We start from the raw sequence: 20,504 nt of genomic DNA on the forward strand, positions 1-20,504 counted from the left end.
ACCCAGAGGGGTGCAGTGCAAGGTTTCCACTTCGGGGCTCTGTTCTCTGTCTCAAAGTGTCCCCCTTCGCCTTGCGGCATAAACCGAAATGTTAAAGCATTAGCTAATCAAATCTATCTAAAAGATACTAGCAAATTCTGCTGGATTAAAGGAGGTTGTAGCACTATTCCTCATTATGATGATAAGCAGTTTTTGTTGTCACGTTGCTCAAAAATAGTTAACTGTACTGAAATGCATGTAATTCATCTGGCTCCATGGAAAAGAAAATTAAATTATTTACTTTCTTGGAAATAAGCTGATCTTAATTATAATTAGTGTTTGAAATACTAAAAAGTGACACTTAATTTCCAAACTTTAAGATAGGTCAGTCATGCGATCGCAGCTATGCAGAAATGAAAACAATGGCACAAATTCACAAGGAGTTGAATTTCAAAAAACATTGAAGAACAGACCCCTATAAGGTTTCTAGTTTTCTAACCACAGTTACCCTGCAAAGGCACTTTTCCAAAAAGCAGAGCTGGGATATTTGATATGTACTGGCATTTCAGTTTCTGCATCTAGAAAGAAATATCTAGAAGGTTTCAGAAGTTCTATTTGTCTATGAGGAGGTGAGGGTCCTTTGAGTAGTAGATAGAAAATATCTAGTGGGAGAAAAGGTATTTTTGACCCAGCTGATAATCTTATCAGGACAAGTTCCCATTTAAAGATTAAAACAAACTTCCTGGCCATTTCTTGTTTCATTTTGTTTTGTTTTTTTATTAGCCCTTTAAAATAAACATCATACTGAATACTGTTCCTGCCAGCCTTGAAAAACCTTTCAGAGGCTAGTCATATGATATTGAGGCTTGAATTTTTTACCAGAGGGTATGCCTTATTCTAGAGAGCTGTTTGTTGATGAGCTGGCTCTGACCACACCAGTGACCTGCCTTTTGTGGTGACTTGTTTTGCTGTGTGCTGGTTGCAGGTTCCTTGGTGGCAGCCATTCTAGCCACTGACGATGACTCCGGTATCAACGGGGAAATCACGTACACCGTAAGCGAAGATGATGAAGAGGGTATGTTCTTCCTGAACCATGTTACTGGAGTCTTCAACCTGACTCGCGCGCTGGACTATGAAGCGCAGCAGTATTACATCCTTACTGTCCGTGCCGAAGATGGGGGAGGCCAATTTACTACCATCAGAGTGTATTTCAATATACTGGACATCAATGATAACCCACCAGTGTTCAGCATGACCTCATACAGCACATCTTTGATGGAGAACTTGTCTCCAGGATCTGCTATTCTCAACTTCAGTGTCACTGATGCAGATGATGGTAGGTGTTTCCTCATATTCTCTATCTCTAATGATAAGTATGTGTTTCACGTTAGCAATGCATTCAAAGACTAGAAAGGGCAAATTCAGGCTATCCTTAGGATGCCATCATCTGCTTAAATTCACTGCATGCTGTGTAAATAGAGGTTGTTTTTCTCATATTTCACATTAGGTTTACGAGGGTGGTTTCTTTCTTATTTTTATTTGTGATAAATTAAAAATATAGTTAAATACTGTTTTCTTGATATTGCTGTTGTGGAAATGAGTTGCAGAGTTGTATTTTACAACAGTTGAGCACGATGATATCTCTTCTGGTGCTTAGGTTGCAGTTTAAGTTAGGTGTAAGTGTTATTTCAGATTTTTTTTTTCTCAAAGTTTATAATATATTTTATATAGTGTTCTTGCAATATGACACTCCATCTGCAGTCATCACAGCAGATATCCTTAAGTGTACTGTAACTTTCGAGTGCATCAGGAAGAGAATTGTGATCTGTAAAGTATTGAAAGTGGAGGTTAAAAACTGATTAAAAGGGATCATGGGAAATTTGCTCTTTAAGCTTTAATTTGGGGATTATTTATGACATCTAGAAGGTGTTAACGTGTTACGAGTGTAAAAGATACAATCTTTACAGCTTACTTAAGCATTTTGCCATACCATTTATGTTCAAGCAAGAATAATTGTAGAATATGAGCGTTAAATACATAAAAATCATTCTTTCCATAGTGTACTGCATTTCCTTAAGTGTCCACAGACATTGGTCAGGGTGACTTACTATAAAATTATTCATAACACTCATACTGACTTTGCAGGTGAAGGTTATTTTTGTGACATGTTAAGCAAACTTGTCTCCTCTCAACTTGACAATGACTCAGCAAAGCCCATAGAAATGCCTCAAACTGAAGTGTGCACTTCAAGCACAAAGCATCTACATGCTTCAAGGAATCCCAGTTTATGCACATAAAGCAACTGAGCTGATCGAGATTATTCAGTAAAACAGTTTTTCCTCAGGAAATGCTGGGTTGTTGAAGTCAAACATTTTTGTGGAAACATAAATTTTGTGCTAATGGATAGAACTTTCCATGGTAAAAATTGTGCAACTGGTTTTGAGATCAGATTGAGAAAGTGAGAGAGAAGGGGTTCCATAAAATAAGCCAACGAGTCAGAAATTATAACTTAGTGGTATTGGCTATTCTTACATGGGTCTGTCTTTCAGCACTCTTGTTAAAGCTTTTATTTTAAGTAAACTAACTATGAATTGGATGAGGAACTTGTGCTTGTATCATGCATATCCAGGGAAGTGATTGATCCTTCAGACCTGTAGATAAATGGACTTGTGTCTGATCTATCTCTTCTCTTATTTCTCATTTTCCTGTTAGGAGTATAATGCTTGGTTTTAAAACTTTTCGGAAGTTAATTTCTCTTAACCATTATGGGTCTGTTTTCCTTTTCTCTTGCACCTCATACAATTAATTTCCATCTGCACACAGTGAATGTAAACTATACCATAGCACTGACATACCATTTTACATTCATCATGCACTCAATTATGAAGGAAGCAAATGAGTATTTGAGGAATAATGCAGTGAGAAGTCAGACAGATATCTTGCTGTTTATATTTTTTGGCACAGATACTTTTCTAACAGGCTGGATTTAAAATTAATAGGGTAGAAATTTCATTCCAAGAGCATGCCAGATTGAGTTCCCCAATAAGACTATAACTTCAGCAAATGTTATGATCTATTGATGTTTCTGTTTCAAGCCCAAAATTGTTATCCTGTTTTTTCATATATTTTTCTAGACTACAGAAATAACTAGTACCATACTCCTCTGCATGTGGCTCACAGATAATGCACTCAATGCACACAAATACAATTCCATTGTTTGTTTTTGTTACATGATCCCATAGTTTGAAGGAGGTCTGAAAAGACATGATTTCATAATGAGGTGTACCTGCTGTTTTAGCATAAACACTGATAAAAGACAAAAAACATGGTGAGAGTGAAACTGTTGCCATTGTCATTTTCTTGTTCGACACAGCCCTTGGGAAACAAATAGCTGTTTCTGCCAGCTTGGACAGTTTCATATACAGATGCATAGTAAATATCAGCTCTTGGTTATTTACAGAGTAATAAAGAACTCAGTTTCTTGAAACACATTCACTTTGAGATTCAGATTTTGACTTTTTTCCTGTTAATTCAATGTGGAAAAAATTAATGTTTCTTAGGCAAAGCACAAGCTCGTCTATTTATTAAAAAGTATAGCAAGATATTCCTCCAGGCAAAAACTGGTTGGATTTCTCAGACTCTATGGGTATTTGCAGAAGGGGAGGGTGGGGGAATTAGGATTTTTTTTTTCATTAGTAGAGAAACAAAAATTGGGACAAGACACTTAAAAGAGTATCATTGTGAAAATGGTGGCTCCCTGTCTGAGCTCTCACTCAGTGATTTATCAGATTAACTCTCAGATTAAATAAACCCAGAGCTCAGCTAAGAGGATGCCCCTACATTCTGCCTAAGAAAAACATAGATTCAAACCTGGGGAGAGGGGATGGATGAGGCGCAGGAATCCAGCTTGGTGTACTGTGTTTACGAAATAATAGTTCATTAAGTGGCAGTCCTGGCTCCACTGATGTTCAGGCCAATCTCCTTCTGCTTCATAGTTTTATCTGTATAAGCCTTAGCAACATCAAAATTTGTGAAAATACAGGACAACAAGAGAAAAAGTTTAATGTGAACAAACATCACCATAAAAAACACTGGAACAAAAGAGGGGTTTTTAAAATAATTTTCTTCTGTAAGATCGAATTCTTACCCGTCTCCAAAGTCAAATGAAAAAATCTTGAATTACCGAAAATTACTTCACTGAAATCTGAACACTTTCATCCATATAATTAGTCATTTGAAAATACAGCTTAACAAAATATAGAGTAGCATTAAAGTTTCACAGTGCTTCACTTGATCAAAGTAATGTAGAAACACTAATATCTGGCATATAAATATATTAATTTCTTTAATTGCATTAAAATATTTTGTCTTTCATCTTTGGGTCTATTTATCTCATAATTAAGTTCCTACAAGAGAAGAAGAGAGAGGGAACGATGTCAGTTAGAGTAGCCACTGGGGGAAAGACAAGTAAGACTGGTGTTACCAAGACTGAGCATAATCAACAGCAGAGATTAATAAATTGAATGCAGAATTATTCTGTTATCAAAGCAATTCAGTCAGGGTGAATGACAAAACGCACAGCAACGTAATCAGCTATTTATGCAGACAGCTTGGTTTCTTCACATGGAGAAGTGATTTTCAGGAGTAAATCAGTAGTCTTTTAATCTGCTAATACTAAATCACAGTCTTTATGACCCAAAATAACAAACCAAAATTTTCAAAATTAATTAAAATAGTAGTAAGGGAAATGTATAGATAAATACATGAGAGAACACTTATTTCCATTAGGTATTACCAAAAATTAGTTGTCTACAGTGAACTCTGGAGTTGCAGTGGCAACATACATTTTTTCTTGCATGGCATATTTACGTCATTTCATAGCCTTGTCAAAACTCAGAATGCATTTCCTTTACCAGAATTACGAATCTCTTCCTTGACCATAATTGCTAGTTCTGTTTTGATCATGAGATGAGCACTGTTCATCTGATATTTTGGAATACCATGCCATATATGGGAAGCATACTTCTCCCCACTATTCACTCTTGGCCTGCTCCAGCTAGGCTTGGGAGTTTCTGTTTGTGGGGTTTTTTTAATTGGATGGAAGAATTAACGAAATAATTACATTAATAATAATGTTTCTTAGTAGAACTGAGGAGAAAGGAACAAACCAGCTGTTCAGTGAGCAGCAGAAATATTGACTCTTGGGTTTCTGAAAGAAAACCCTTCACAACCACTGTAGAGGAGGAAAAATTGCTCGTTGCCACTGTGCAGCTCCTGCTGAGTGAAATAGAGAGATGAGCTCTGCTGGCCATTCCCTCTGTGGCCACTCCAATTACCATCCTTCCTTCTCTCTCTTTTCAACTCGTGTCAGAAAATGATTATTTCAAAGGCTTCTGCTGCACTGTGAAACTTAGCTGAAATTAGCTGATGGATTGAAAAATCGTGATGAGGAGGCTGAACAGGGAGCACGGTCGTACTGTCCTTATTTCTGTATGAAATGAGGCCAGGAACATTTGCATCTAGGTCAGCAGGGTGAAGTCACGTTCCCTACCTTTCTGCTCCTCACCCACCAGGCTCCAACTCGCAGCTGTCCTTCAGCATCGCGTCCGGGGACAGCGGGGGCCAGTTCGGCATCGACAACAGTGGGGTGCTGAGCATCAGGCAGCCTTTGGATCGGGAGAGCCAGTCTTTCTACAGCCTCGTTGTGCAAGTCCACGACATGGCCCCTCTCCCTGCCTCCAGGTTCACAAGCACGGCCCAAGTTTCAATTATTCTTCTGGACGTGAATGACAGCCCTCCAAGCTTTATCTCCCCAAAGGTGACCTACGTACCGGAAAACACACCAATAGATACAATTGTGTTCAAAGCACAGGCGACCGATCCCGACAGCGGTCCTAACAGCTACATTGAGTACAGTCTGCTTCGGCCGCTGGGAAACAAATTCAGCATCGGCAGTATTGATGGTGAAGTGAGGCTTACCGGGGAGCTCGACAGAGAAGCCGTGTCCAACTACACCTTGACTGTGGTAGCCACAGACAAGGGCCAACCGTCCCTTTCTTCATCTACAGATGTGGTAGTTATTGTCCTGGACATTAACGACAATAACCCCCTTTTTGCCCAAAAGCTTTATAAAGTAGAGGTGGGGGAAAATACTTTGACAGGGACAGATTTAATACAGGTGTTTGCCACAGATGGAGATGAAGGTACAAACGGGCAGGTCCGCTACGCCATCCTGAGCGGAGATGCCAATAATGAGTTTCGGATCGATTCTGTGACAGGGGTGATAACAGTTGCCAAGCCTTTGGACAGAGAGAAAAAGCCCTCCTATACGCTGACTGTTCAATCAGCCGACCGCGGGAGCAGCCCAAGGACCAATACCACGACAGTCAATATTATTCTGAAGGATGTCAATGATTATGTTCCCACCTTTGAACTTTCTCCCTACTCTGTGAATGTCCCTGAGAATTTAGAGACGCTTCCAAAAGTTATTCTTCAGGTGAGTACATTCCGCAAATGCATATGTATCTGCTGCAATTATTAGCGTGCCCCAGTATATGCTATTAAAATATACTGTCTTTCCTTCAAAATTAAAAAGGTGCAAGACAATTGAAAAGTTGTCTTTCGGCTGTAATCTAGTATGTATTGGCTGTTGGTTTGTTTTCCTTTTTGTTTGTTTGGGTGCGGGTTTGTTTTGTTTTGTTCTGACTTTAGGGTTGTTTACCTTGTTTCAGTTTGGTTTTTGTTGTTGGTTGGTTGGTTGTGGTTTTTGTTTGTTTTTACCAAAAGTTTATACTGTGCCTTGAAGTTTTGTTTGGTTTTTCCTTACCTATTTTTCCACCTACACTAGGATTTCAACAGCTTGCTCTATCTCTCATCTCAATATCAATTTTCATGCAACAAATCTCTCAGTCTGATCATTGCCTACATGGGATGAGGCTCTGTGCCAAATGCTGAAAGAGCACTAAATGGATACAGCTGGCAGGACATGCGATGCTTGTTTTGCTATGGAGCTCAGCCTATACCAGATCATCTGTGGTTTTCACTGAGCCCCACTAATTCTTTACTGTATTTATGCTTGAGAAAAATAAGTAATCAGCTATTTAATATTTTCAACCTACACTTTTAATCCATCACCTCAATTAAGTCATTTTACAATTACATCTAATTTATATTAGCCCTTAAAGCATTTGCCTTAATTAAATCCATTAATTTAGATTATTGTCACAGAGAATGTTTCCTCTGTCCTGATAAAATTTTACAGACCCTGAACTTATCAGTTCTTCCTACTTCTTCCCATGTGTTTGCATTGCTTTTTTAGGTTGTAGCAAGGGATGACGATCAAGGCCTGAACAGCAAGCTCACTTACGTGCTGGTGGGTGGCAATGAAGAAGGAGCCTTTACTCTCTCAGCCAGCGGAGAGCTGCGCCTGGTGCGGAGCCTGGACCGGGAGACGAAGGAGCAGTATGTACTGCTGATCACAGCTGCTGATTCAGGTAAAGCAAACATGCAGTCTCTTCTTGTGAAACGTTGTTGTCACGCAGAAACAGTGCATTCTGGTTAGGAAATAAATATTTTCATCATGGTCTGAAACTTTAGTGGATGGAGATTGTACCCAAGCTTCAGCTCAGATCTCTGTGGGGAGAGCTGGGCTTACTTGCCTGATGTCAGAGGGAGTTCAGTTTTGGGGGATCGTGTTATTATCCTCAAATGTAGTTGTCTGATGTTAGTAGGCTTCACTACAGATTTCAGTGGCTTGACTTTTGCCCGCCAGTAGTAAGTGGTCCTACCTAGGTCATGAGAGCCTTGTGAATGGCAATTAAAAAAAAAAAAGTATATATATATTTATGTATATATGGCAACAGAACCCTATATAGTATTGTTGTTGGAAATGTGCAGACATGTCAAACCAATGTCTAGAAACAGCTATGAACTACTCAGTTAATCTTACCAAAATCTTACCCCTGAGAAGCAATGACAATTTACATTTCAACATTTTAGTTTCCTGCTTTGCTCAGTATCCAGTCATATGTTTGCTCCAGAATCCCAAATGTATTCCAAGTTCCCTCCCAAGTTTAAGACATAGCCATGAATTCTTTTAATGAAGATTAATTACACTTTCACTTGAGGTGTTCGAGTGCAAAAGTTTAGTTATAGATTTTGGTATGAATATTAGTAATGAAGACATCCTGCATCATATTCTGGACTGATCTCTGGTCCCCTGCAGTCTGGTGGATTTAATTTACTTCAGAACTAGTTCTTATTTTCTAATAATAAAAATAGAAGCAAACACAACTTGTTGACAAGTGGATACAAGTTTGTCTTCTGCCATATTGTGTGCTGTATCTTGTGTCAGTGACAGTATCTGTGGCTTATATTTTCCTATTGCAGCAGTGCTCAGGTATTTCATAGTATGAGCACAGCTGAAGCTGACGTATCATTTGTCTTGTACTTTGGCTAGAGATACCGTATGCGTTGTATTTTTAAGCTGGCTTTCCATTACTCTGTAGCCACAAACTGCTCACTTGTGACTTGGACTTGCTTGGGCTTGCACGTCCTTATGTTCCTTCAGAAGCTGAGGCTGGATATGTAAGGGAAAGCAGATCCCTGACGGCTGTTTACTCTCCCAGTCCAAGTTGCCAGGAGTCAGGTAGGACTGTACAGAACCCAGCCCTTCATACAAAATACCCAGAGTCTGAACTGATAAAGGGATGTCATGCGGCCAACAATTTTTGTTCCTCTTAGAAAAAGAAGGGGAGCAAGAAGTCAGTAGTACCCCATGTCTAGCACCATGTGTCAGCCAGAAGTTTGACAACAATCTTTTCCTAGACTCTGGTTCCTAAAAGATGTGAAATCTGGGAGAAGATTTACCCAACCATACCAAATGAAAATATTTGTGTTGAGAGATGTATGAGTTTCGGGTAATCCAAAGGAAGACTTTAATATGTGAATTGAGCATGAGGCCTTCGCTGTAAGTGCCTGACAAGAACAGCAGCATGTTTCATTAGGTCCTGTGTCTAAATGTGTGGATATTATGCTGATTAAACATTACTTGAAGCTGATTTTGGTTTTATGGGGTTTTGTTTGGTTGGTTTTATTTGCTATGTTCTTACAAAGCTAACTCAAAAGTTATTATTCCCCCCTCCCAGTGTTAAAAGATAGTAACAAAAGTGTTCAGAAACAGTTGTTCAGTAGTAACTTCAAGCTAAATTAAACTGTTCTACTGTGTTTAGGTTTACAATCTGACTAGTCCACAGTTAGTGTGATTTGGCATAGTTTTCAACCAGCCTTGTGTATAACTTTAGATAATATCTTCAGATTAGACTGAAGACTTGCTCTAAATTCATGCCATCAAGAAAACATTTTAAACTATGTTAGTCATGTTTTATCTAAACTAAAACATCACAGGAGAATGTCTAGCTTCTGTAGAAGCCAATGCCAAAACTTCACTTGAGTTTGTGGACGCAGGATGTGAACGATAGTCATAATAGATACTTAAAGTACTTTAAATATGTTACATACTTAAGAAATTCAAGGAGATCCCCGTTATGTTTGAATTAGTCATACTGAGATCAAGCAGTCTAGGTGGTAAAGAACACACTAGCGTATGACTCGTTGGAGACCTCTTAAAGAACCAGGTTTGTCACAGTAATGTGGAACCAAGTTATAGACTCTGGGATTTCTGTCAAGCTGCTCTCAAATTTTATATTACTATAGATTACATTATCATATATAGAATGCACATGTACTTCCATAGACATTTGGCAGCTGAGTTAGAAAAATATTATGTGGGAGGAAGCCTTTCTTCAAGAGTTATAGCTTATCAGAAGATGTATTACTTTAAAGCATACAAAACATTACAAAAGCTACCAGTGTGGGTCTGTGATGGATATCCAGGTGTTCACACACTGACCTTTGCTGGTCGGTGCTTGCTTCATTAAATAAGGTAGGTCTGGCTGTACTATGAGAAAGATGGTAATGACACAGTCTTGAAATGGGTAAGAAAAATGTTTTGAGTATTACGTTCTTGAGTAGCCACTAAACGTTTATAAAAGAAACTCTCACAGGCATGTCCAGTTCTTTGTCTAATATAACTATTTCTTTAAAGTGTCTTGGTTTGTATGTGTTTGATAGTGCTTCTGTTCTTAGAAATAACAGTTTTGTGTAGAGACAATTTGACCAGAAACACAAATGCAGAACAGATAGTGTTCTTCTGTAGGAAAGCAGTGCCTGCCAAAATGCTGAAGAAAACAGACTGGTCTGAAGTTATCCACATCCGTATTATCTTTGAAAATAAATCAAGGGAAAGGTATTATAATTTGCACTTCAAGTTTGGCTTTTATTAGCTGTAATAAACAGTCTTTTTGATTGTCTGTAGCAGCCCAAGGAACAGTCTTGCCATATATGGTGCATCTTATTTAGGTATTTCTTACAGATAAAAATCATGGTCGACGTCCATATGCAGTTAACTCTGGCAATGTCTGGGTAGCACATAAAGAGCAAAATTCTGTCTGTCTAACCAGCTTCCCATTTTTCTTAGGATCTGCATCTCAATTTTTATAGGCTACACTAACTAGTTTAAAATGTTAAAGGACACTCTCCTGCTCCTATAGAAGTATATGCCAACTCTTCCCTTTCTTTCAAGGAAGCAGACACAATACATGCTTAGAAGCACCTTTAGACAGAAGAACTTACAGATTTTCAGCTTTGTTTTGGCTGTCTTCCTGATCTCCCTATTCCTAACCAAGGATTTTGTTACATTTATTATTACTTAATGAACTTGTGACTGTGGTTCTTATAGTGTCACCATAGCCTGCATACAGAGAAGTTGATGAAAGAAGAAGGATTTTTAATTTTTCATCATTTCTATGTAGAGTTGCCAGCCCAAAGCATTGAGAACAATCTGTGGCCTCAGGAAGGTGCAGCTGCTTTGGTATTTCGTCTTCGGTACCTAATGGGTTTTATAGCGTGTACTGGCAGTACATCTGCTGCGTCTGTCTGTAGCAGGTGAAGGATTAGGAGATGGTGCAGCAGCAGCCCGTGCTTGTGGGGCACTGAGCAGCAGGGCTGCATGTGATGCAGTGCCCACCCCGGCTCGGCAGCCTATGGGACTCCCAACACTGTACAGGCAGGCTCTCCCAGAGCCCAGGGCTCGGTCCTGGACACATGGGAAATGTTGCTGAGTTACTAAGAGTCGAGCTGAGCAGGTCGGACAGGAACAGCTGATGGAACCATATGCACCAGTGGTGGAAATCTGGGCAGTTGTTGAAAAAAGGCATTCCCAAGCCAAGCTCCCCTCAGACCCGGAGAAGTCAGTCATGATACATGCATTGTCCTGGCCCAACTAGTCCTTGGCTTTGCCTCCTGCCCTCCACCCGGTCCTCAGAGTAGATCTTGGATGGGCAAAGAGTCTTGCCTTTGCTCTGCGGGAGGGAAAAGACTGATAACAAGTTTCCTGATGTTTGGCTTAGTGATTTGTGGCCATGCAGCCTGCTTCACGCCCAGTTTCCACAAGACCTTCTGCACAAAGGTTCTTGATTTCAACCTTGTTTTATCATCACTCTTCTCTCATTCTGACACTTCCACCCTACTCTAACTACTGCTGGGTCTCAGATACTAGACTGACACTCTAAGCAGAAGGGATTTATGAAGACATGAAAAGCGTTCCTCACCAGGAGCATTCAGCATCTTCTAGAGCTGTACACCTGTTGTTTTGATCAAGAAAAAAAAAAACATAAGTCAACCACAAATTTCAACCATCTCGACTTAGAGTCCCGCTTGCAGCACAAGCTGTAAACCAGAGTGTGTGAACTATAAATATAATGACAGGCAAAATGATGGACTGTGGAATAACATGATAGTGTTTAGATTGCAGATGGTCCCCCAAAATGTCTGCTAACATGAACGCCAAGAAACCTACATGCAACTATTTGAATGTATCTTTATGGGTCTGTTTCTACCACATAAATCATTTGGGTTGCTTCGCTATACCCTACTTCATGGCAAAATGGTTGGGAAAAGAGACTTTCTAAATTTTTTTTTCACCTCATCTGGTGGGGATGCAGTGCTGGGTAAACATTCCATTCTGGCAGCATGACAAGAACTGGTGCAGACACTTTTATCATCCCTGTCTTTAACTCTTTGAGCAATTTTCTGGAGCAAATGTTAGCATTCCAACAGTCCTTCTCCTTTTATTTATTGGTTGCAGTGATGTAGAGTTGCACATCTGGAAACCTGCTAGCTGCCCAGGACTACTGTTTACATAAACTGCAACCACCATCTCTTGCTTTGGTTGGTCAGAATGGCATGTTGCCACAGAAAAACCAAGATCAAGATGTGGTGTTTCTACTTAGAAGCTGTGTTCCTGTGTGGCTTTTTAATTATTATTTTTTTTTAAATATTCTATTTACCAATTTAGATAAATAGTTCTGAAAGAAATGAATCAGTGGACTGATTATTATATTTAGTTAGCTGTTCTTTGTATACATCCCTGGCCTGTATGAAAAACAACCATATGTTTTTTCTTTGGAAAATGTTGGCCCCTGGCTTATGCATTCTTTCCTTTAAGAATGTACAAGGGCAACCAAACAGAGGTTATATCCTTCTCAGGAATTCTTTTTTGAGATAGGCTTTTGGTTCCCTTCAATCCTGAAATCAAATTAAATCTGACAACGGAGCTGAATTGTTTTTTTAATACATTTTAAGATATTTCCCGGTTTGAGGTGATAAGTAAAGGCTGACTGTATTTTCATATTAGAAAAACTGCAGCCTCCTTATTTTCTAGTAATGGTAAAAAAGAGTCTGGAGGGTTAACGTTGTGTGGGATTTATGAGACTGAGCTTATAGACATTTATGCTCAACCTGTTTTCTTAGCATACACTGTATTTCTACTTAACATGCAGTCTACAGCATGAAAAATGTTACCTTAAAAGAATAAATTGTGTTTTTAAAACAAATTCAGCTATGTTTAAAACTTAGTCCTATCAAAACAAACAAGCAACTCAGACATTTGAGTTAGAAATATCCTGTTTTCCATGCTTTCTGTACTACATCTAAATATACACACCACTTCAGGCTTAATGAGCTAAATGAAGCTGACTTATGCTTTCCTTGGTGCTTAGCAGTTTACATGATGATTGGTCTCTTTTATGTTCTTGTTTTGTACCACAGCTGTTTCAAAATGAATTCTCGTTTCTGTCCCAACCTCATTTATTTCTTTGGAAGCTCTTCCTCATGTCGATGCTGAGTTGTACTCAGTCTAGTTGTAGTATTTTACTAGTTTTATTAGTTTAGCTCTTTTACTACTGGCACTATCATTTTAGTAGTTTTGCATGGTTTCATAGTTTATTCTAAATCACATGATGGGAGAACTGAAATAACAACAGACTTGTCAGTATTTCACAGCATTTATTTTGCATTACCATCATCTGGAATCATGAGGGAAGAGAACTGAGAGTGGCTCTTCGTAGTTGTGGGAGGCTAATAGCAGGATCTTACTCTTTCACAGAGACTAGAAACTGTTAGCACTTTTTAATTTTTCTCTAGAAGACAAAAGCTCAAAAAGCTATTTAGGAAGTAGGATTATGGCAAAGTCAGTCTAATGTCCCCTAGAGAGTAATTGTCAAGGAAGAGAGTGTATCCATGTCTATATGATGTGACACATTTACTCCCCAAGGGAGATGAGGATTTAACCCATTGCTTCAGAGGACTGCCCCACGAGGTGCATAATTTAGCCCCAGAATACCATTTGAGGGATATAGTCTTCTGTTTGGAGTTAAACCTTCATTATTAGATAATTATTTTCAAAATAGTTCAGCAAGAGTCTCTGGGCTAAATCCAAGTGTGTGTGTGTTACGTGAGGTGGGGTGCAGAAGTGATGTATATTCAGATTGGCAAAGGGCTCAGGCTGGCCAGTGCAAACTGAAATATCTGTGAAAATAATGAAAGTTAGTTTTTTCACTTAGGTTAAAAGCTTCAGCTTTGAAATGAACTCAAACCGATGGTGGCTTTTATTTGGACAAGGCAAGCAGAGTTAGAAATATGTTTTAAAGATGTTTATTCTCTATAGTTCAGACGTACATTTGAACTACTAGAAAAGTCCTCAATTTAAGTGCATGCCTCTTGATTCAAGCACTTCTCGCCTATGTAATTTCCTTTCTGCTATCTGTTGGGGTAGCAGAGAATCCAGTGAGTAACTGACAGACATTTCAAATGGGATAAACTGCTTCTAAGCTGGGGCTTGTCAGGTAAGCTGTTGTCCATTTCATTCATTCAACAAGAGAAAAAGAAGGGAAATTATTTAAAATAATGTAAAATCTTCTAATTTGCTGGTATTATATACATATATATAATTCACCGATTACTAAACTGTAGCCTTGAGAAGTATTATTCTTCAGAAGCAGATCTTCAGAGATTTTGCATTGACAGAGGTAAGAAGGTTCAGAAACTGGGGTGTTGGAAGTGCACTGGTTGTGGCAGAACTGAGTTGAGTGAGGGACATCAAGCACAGTGTGTGTATGGTTGTGCTTTGCAATACAAAAACCTGCTAACTATCCGCACAAAAATATAGTAATGTTAATCAGGACCAGATGGCGTTGATGAGAACTCTACAGTTTCTAACTTGGTATGGATGTAAATCCCATAATTGTTTTATCGGATTTTTTTTTAGTTTGTTGCTGGTTGGTTTTGGTTTTTGGTTTGGGTTTTTTGCTTGTTTGTTTTTAATAGAAGACAAGCAGAATCCTAGTGAGGCTAACATACTTCTCGTCTTTTAGAGTATAGGAAAGCAAAAGATAAGATGTAATAACGCAGCCAAAAATGTTAATCTGTCTACAGATATTCTTGGAATTACAGTTGAAAATACCAGGTTTTATTAGGTAGCTAAATCTTTTGCTGCTTTGCATCCCTAATAAGAAATACAGACAAATGGTAGAAATGTTCATTATTTATTAAGATTTTTTTTGTTAGATGCAAATGTCAGTGAGAATTCTTGTTGTCTCATGTAACATAATTTTACACCCACTGAAAAGACTTAATAATCCATGTAGGTGATGTTCTTGCTTACACTATCAAGTTACCACATCACTGATGAAGTAAACAGGAATATACAGTAATTCAGTGTTGTTTCTCATTATCTAGAGTTTCTTACAAGAACCTTGTAAAAATATTACAGGAAAAAAATAGGAATAAATGGCTACAAATAACAGCTACGGCATGTGTCTGTGTACCACGAAGTGTCAAAGCTGATTTTTTTCTTCTCCTTGAAGGATTGGTTAGTCTAATGAAAACAATTAGCATCATCTTTAATGCAGGATTACAGATTTCTCTGGTTGAAGTTTGAAATACCTTCAGTCAAAAACGATAAAAGTATTGATCTATGGTAAGCTGAGATCAACTGCACTATGTACTGTACTGTATGGAAGACATAGTTCAAAGAATTTCTTACCACTCTGTTTTTCAAGTAACTTATCTACTTCGTAGGGATATTTATTCTCCTTAATTTCCACCCACACTGGGATGGAAATTTCCATTGCACCGTTGGGGAAAAAAGTCCTTTCTTGCTTTGGTTGAAATACCATTGTTTTCTCAAGTTGTGTGATTATATCTCATGTTATATTCTGAATGCCACCCTGTGTTCACAAAAGACTCATGGGCACTTAGCACAATATGTAGCAAATGTGGATGTGATGCAGTCACTTCAGGGGTCTGCTCAAATCAGGGTGAAGTTCATTAAACAAGCCAGTTACTGACCTGAGCCTCAGTCTCATCTCACATGCATGGTCTCAAGATCTTCTTTTCTCAGACCTACCGCTGTTGCAGTGCAGCTTTATTGAATGTATAATATATTGGACAGTCAATTACGCATTGTTACAAATAACCAGTTTACTGTAAATATGTATAGGGGGAGTGATGAAAAAGTGAGAATTGAATTTACGAAATATGCCAGGGCACTTCAGTTTCCATTGAGATTTTCCATGGTGAAGAAAAACGTTTTTCACTATTGATTCAAATGAGTGAAATTGTGACTGTCAGATCTCTAAGCTGTCTTCACTCTTGTCCTGGCTTTATTTTTTTTTTCAACTCTATTATTTCTTCTTGGTGCTAGTTTGAGGTGAATAAAGTGGGTATATCTCGTTGAAAGAAGGTTTCCAGTAGAAACCGGAAGACAAGCTAGAATATAGTGCTTAATATGTCAGATTTAGTAGATGATAAAAAATTTCAAGTAAGAAAGAATTGTCAGTTTGTGAATTTTCAGGCTGTTACACTTCCTCTCTTATCTCTTCATTCATCCATCTTGCTATGATTAGTCTGAAAGCTTTACATGAAAAGTAATTTAAAATTATTGTTCTTCTGCTTACATCATTGTTATATGAAATTCTACTTCAAATGTGCTAATGAGTTTGCTGAATGTAATCTGTTTTGCAGAAGAATAAGATAATTAGAGAAGTCATTATGCTATGCAAGGAAAATTCCTCTCCCTTTGAGAAATACTAAGATCTTAAAGTCTTGGCGATCTTAAACTATTTTTAAAATCAAATGTTACACCTTATAAATTGAATGTCTGCTAGCTCATTCTTCAAATACAAAGCTACAATTTCAGGAAGCCCTAATTGCAAGGATAAAATGAGTAAAACATGCACATATGGTCTGAACACTTATACTGCTGGTTAATCTTCAGTATTTATACAGGGTGTTTTTAAAGCATAATTCAAAATCATGCATTACAGGAATTTCGCTGTGGGATATTCAGGAGTCGCAAGCAGTCAAAAATTGCCTTAGTCAGCACTCCCTGCAGGAGCCAGTTCCTCTATTTTTTTCTGTTTACAGCAATAACTTATAACAAGGAGAAGTAATTTGGTGGTTTTAAGAAAACATTTTTTTAAATGTCCGTACTTTTCTTATAAGTGGCAGTTCCACTTTCTTCGAATCTTACTTTGGTCACCAGAGGCCTTGGCGGTGCACATGGTCGTGCCTACCCTCCCAGAACCTCAAGAAGTGCAGACATGGGGAGGTGCACCCTTACAAATGGTCATTTACTAGTTTTTGTTAAGAGCATTATATTCAACTGTGAAAAATTGGCCTTAAGGATTTTTTTTCTGATATGTATTTACAAGAAGGCAACTTCTCTGGGATTAAGTGAAGTTCTGGCTAAGAAACCTGCAATACCTGCACGTGTCTTTTCTGAGCACCATCTCCAGTGACCTGTACTTCAGATGTTAATAGATTACAAGTGTATGTCAAGAATTGCATGCCACTTGGGATTAATGCATCGGTCTTTCATGGAAGGAGAATGAAACCTGACAGCCACAAGTCACTAACTGGCATCTGCTCATGTCCCGTGTCCAGCTTAAGCTGTGCGTGGCAGCACAGGACTCTTTCAGCCTTTTCGTGCATTATACAATTTACTAAACGAAAGCAGTAATGGGGAAAAATGCTGAACTGGATGAATATATTAGCTACTATTTTTCAAATGAATAAGTGACAAATTTATTGTGTGTGTGTTTTGGTAGAAAGAGATAGTTACATGGAAAAGCTTGAAGTGCTAAATATATACTATACTCTTGCTTTATTGTGTCTGGATTTTTCTGAATCTGTGTCTGTTGTAGTAGGTCCATCTCTGTAGCAGTATGACAGCTTTTTTGCCTCTCTTGGTAAACAGCTGCAGGTAACTTGTTCTGATGAGCAGATCAGAGGAAGAGAACAGGGGCAGGGGAATGTGCATGTACATCAGAGGTCTTAAAACTGTGTGTGCGTGCAAGTCCTACCCTTTCAACAGTATGTTAAATGTATTGCACTGTAATGTTGTGCCTGTTCTGAAATTGCAAAGCTTAGTGAATTCATAGAGTGCCGTCATTCAGGAGTTTTGGCAGGAAACTATCAAAATTTTAAAATCGTGTGGATAAAAACAGATGAGAGATCCCATCTTGCACCATTATTTGGAGTAAGGATTACTTTGGTAGAGACAGATGCTGTCAAAACATGTGTGAGCATGTGCATTTGTACACATGCATCAGTCTAAGCGTGGCTGGACATGTCATTGCTTGAGCAAGGTTGGACTCTGTCTAGTAATTTTTTAATTTTTACTTTTGATGGTTTATTTGCCCAAAAGTTAGGTCTGTTTGCTCCCAGCTTATTTAGGCTGGGAAGATGAGGGGAAAAAGTTAAGGATTCTAATATCTGATGCAGTAAAGGGAGTTGTTTGGTTTTTGTTTTTCCTCAATAGATCTGCAGTTGTGCAAGGATTATCTGAATAGTTCCTTTGTTTTTGAAATACAAGTTCTGTTAAATCAGTTTCAGGAACAACTACTACTTTGTACTTAACTGTGAAAAACTCAGATTTGACACACTCAGAAATACGGAAAATGTAGGTTCCTGCCTGGTCTCCCTCATCACCAGTCACCTACTCAACTGAATGAGAGTAGGGCTAGCTTCTCAGCTTTTAATTATAGCTGTCTATTAGCTACTTATTTCAGCTTTTGTCTCAAAATATATACTTTGACTAGTTATTTAAGACTTAGCATGAAAAACTGAGTAAGAGGAAAATAAAATGTAATGCAGGAAGGAAAAAAGTGTAATGCAAGCCAGTAGCATTTTAACTTGCTTTATCCTCACAATTTAAAACTCACCATTTGTGTGAGGCTCAGCACACTCTGTCTGCATTTAAATGCATTCAGAAAGATTGTCTGCTTTATTGTGAGAAAGGCCTCGTTTACTTGAGTGAAAAAGTTAATACTCTGCAATAACACACACGACTTCTAGCCCTGGGACTCATTCACTGAGTGTTTGACTGGAGAAGTGAAATCCGCTTTGTTGCAAAGCAACACATTTCAGCAAAGCAAAAATTCCATGTCTGTTAAATCGCTTTCGAATTTTCGGGATAACGATGTGTTTAACTTAACACAAAACATGGTAAACTGCCTGAAGTATGAGTTTCAATTAGTCATTTAGGTTCATTTTATTTAATTTTAATACTTTTTTTTTATTTTTTTATTTTAGTGAAATGTATTGGGAGTTTTTTCTTAAGTTTATTGTTAGTTTTCTGGCACTTAATTTTGATATTTTAATGCTGACAAAACTTTGAGTTCCAGGTTTCTAAAAGGAACGATAGTTTTACTATCTGCTCTACTAACTAGGGCACAGACAAGACCCAGAATCCATTAAAACTTCAGACAATATGTGGATAATGTGCTGAACACATTCTCCTATTTCTAAGTTTTACTGTAAGCCACACAGTACCACACAGCCAAGATAATTTCCAATAGCATCATACTTGCCTGAGTTTTTTTATGAAGCATTTAAATGGCTTTGTGCGTTTCCTTCAGTTGTTTTCTTTTACTGATGCAGCCCACTCTGATTGTTCCCCACTGGAGCTGGTGTCCAGCTGTGGTGTGGAGAGCTGAACAGACTCTGGAGCAGATGGCGTCGTGTTTGGGGGTTAGAGGGAGCCGAGAGAGCCTGTTCTCTCCGTTCCCCAGGACAACGGTGGATGAAGATAGCAAGTGGTGCTCCCTTCTTCTAAGGGTACACGAGTAGGTGAAGTGAAAGCCGTCTTTAGGTGCATCTCTTTTGGATGACTTTGTGGCTCGTGAACAAGTTAGGGGAATGAGTGGTTTATGATGAGTTCACCTCGAAACAGTTATTGTCTTCTCTTTGCTAGTTATCCTGCATTTGGGAGGCAGAAATTGTGTCAGGTTAAATGATATTTCTCCCCACTGTCACCATCTAGTTTATTTTCTTCTACTTGTGTTGGTGCATGTAGCCAATATTTTCTCTGCTGGATGAGGGGAGCAAAAGGTTGACAAGGCTTGTTCTAACTTGTAAGCTGACACATTTCCAATGTCATCATATTTTTGTGGTAATCAGTCACAAACTAGCTTTGGTGAATGGGGTAGAAGACCAACTAAGATTAGCAAAGGTAACGGTAGGTCCTTGCCAGTCCCCTCTTGCTGAAGAAGGTAGAAGTGAATGATAAGGGAGAAGAGAGTCCTGCCCACCTCATGGCTGTTTGTTCATGTCATCTTCTCAAAGCCCAGGACTGGCCAAGCCCAAGGTGGCCTCTTGTAACTTCCCCCGTAACTCGTCCTCCGCCGTGGGCCTCCAAAGAGCAGGCTCCCAAGGTCTGCTCCTTCTCTTCATCCCCAGACACATGTTTACTTGCAGATGTAAGCAAAAAGCTTGAATTTTTGGAAGAACATCCGTGGGAAGCAATTTTCTTCCTGAACTCAGTGTTACTATTTTGACACTATCCCAGGTTAATCTTTATTTCAACAATGACGTGTGGACATTTGTGGGTCTGTCTGCTTAATGTATATGTACAGCTGTCACCTAGAAAATAAACTGGTCAGTTCATAGAAACAAGGCACAGCACATGGATATAGCAAGTTTGAAATAATAACATAGTAATGTCGCCTTTTAAATTTTAAAGATTTGTTGTTCACTGAACAGTCAATCCTATCTGTCCCATTTAGTTTGCATAGTTAACTTTGTTCTCTTGTCATTGATCACTTGACGGCTCTTTTATTCCTCCA

The 20,504-nt window shown here is 38.6% G+C and overlaps 1 protein-coding gene across 1 annotated transcript in view; it reads left to right on the top strand.

The window, feature by feature from the left end:
• FAT4 (FAT atypical cadherin 4) overlaps positions 1-20,504 on the top strand; it is a gene marked incomplete at its 5' end in the record, with an annotated part of 147,536 nt that overhangs the window by 80,452 nt on the left and 46,580 nt on the right. The window contains 3 exons of the mRNA XM_082051293.1: positions 965-1,315; positions 5,553-6,475; positions 7,298-7,472. Coding sequence (XP_081907419.1) covers positions 965-1,315; positions 5,553-6,475; positions 7,298-7,472 — 1,449 coding nt within the window. The remainder of the gene's footprint in view (positions 1-964; positions 1,316-5,552; positions 6,476-7,297; positions 7,473-20,504) is intronic.

Source organism: Streptopelia decaocto (assembly GCF_964273445.1).
Source record: "Streptopelia decaocto genome assembly, chromosome: 4".
In the NCBI taxonomy this organism is placed as follows: domain Eukaryota; kingdom Metazoa; phylum Chordata; class Aves; order Columbiformes; family Columbidae; genus Streptopelia; species Streptopelia decaocto.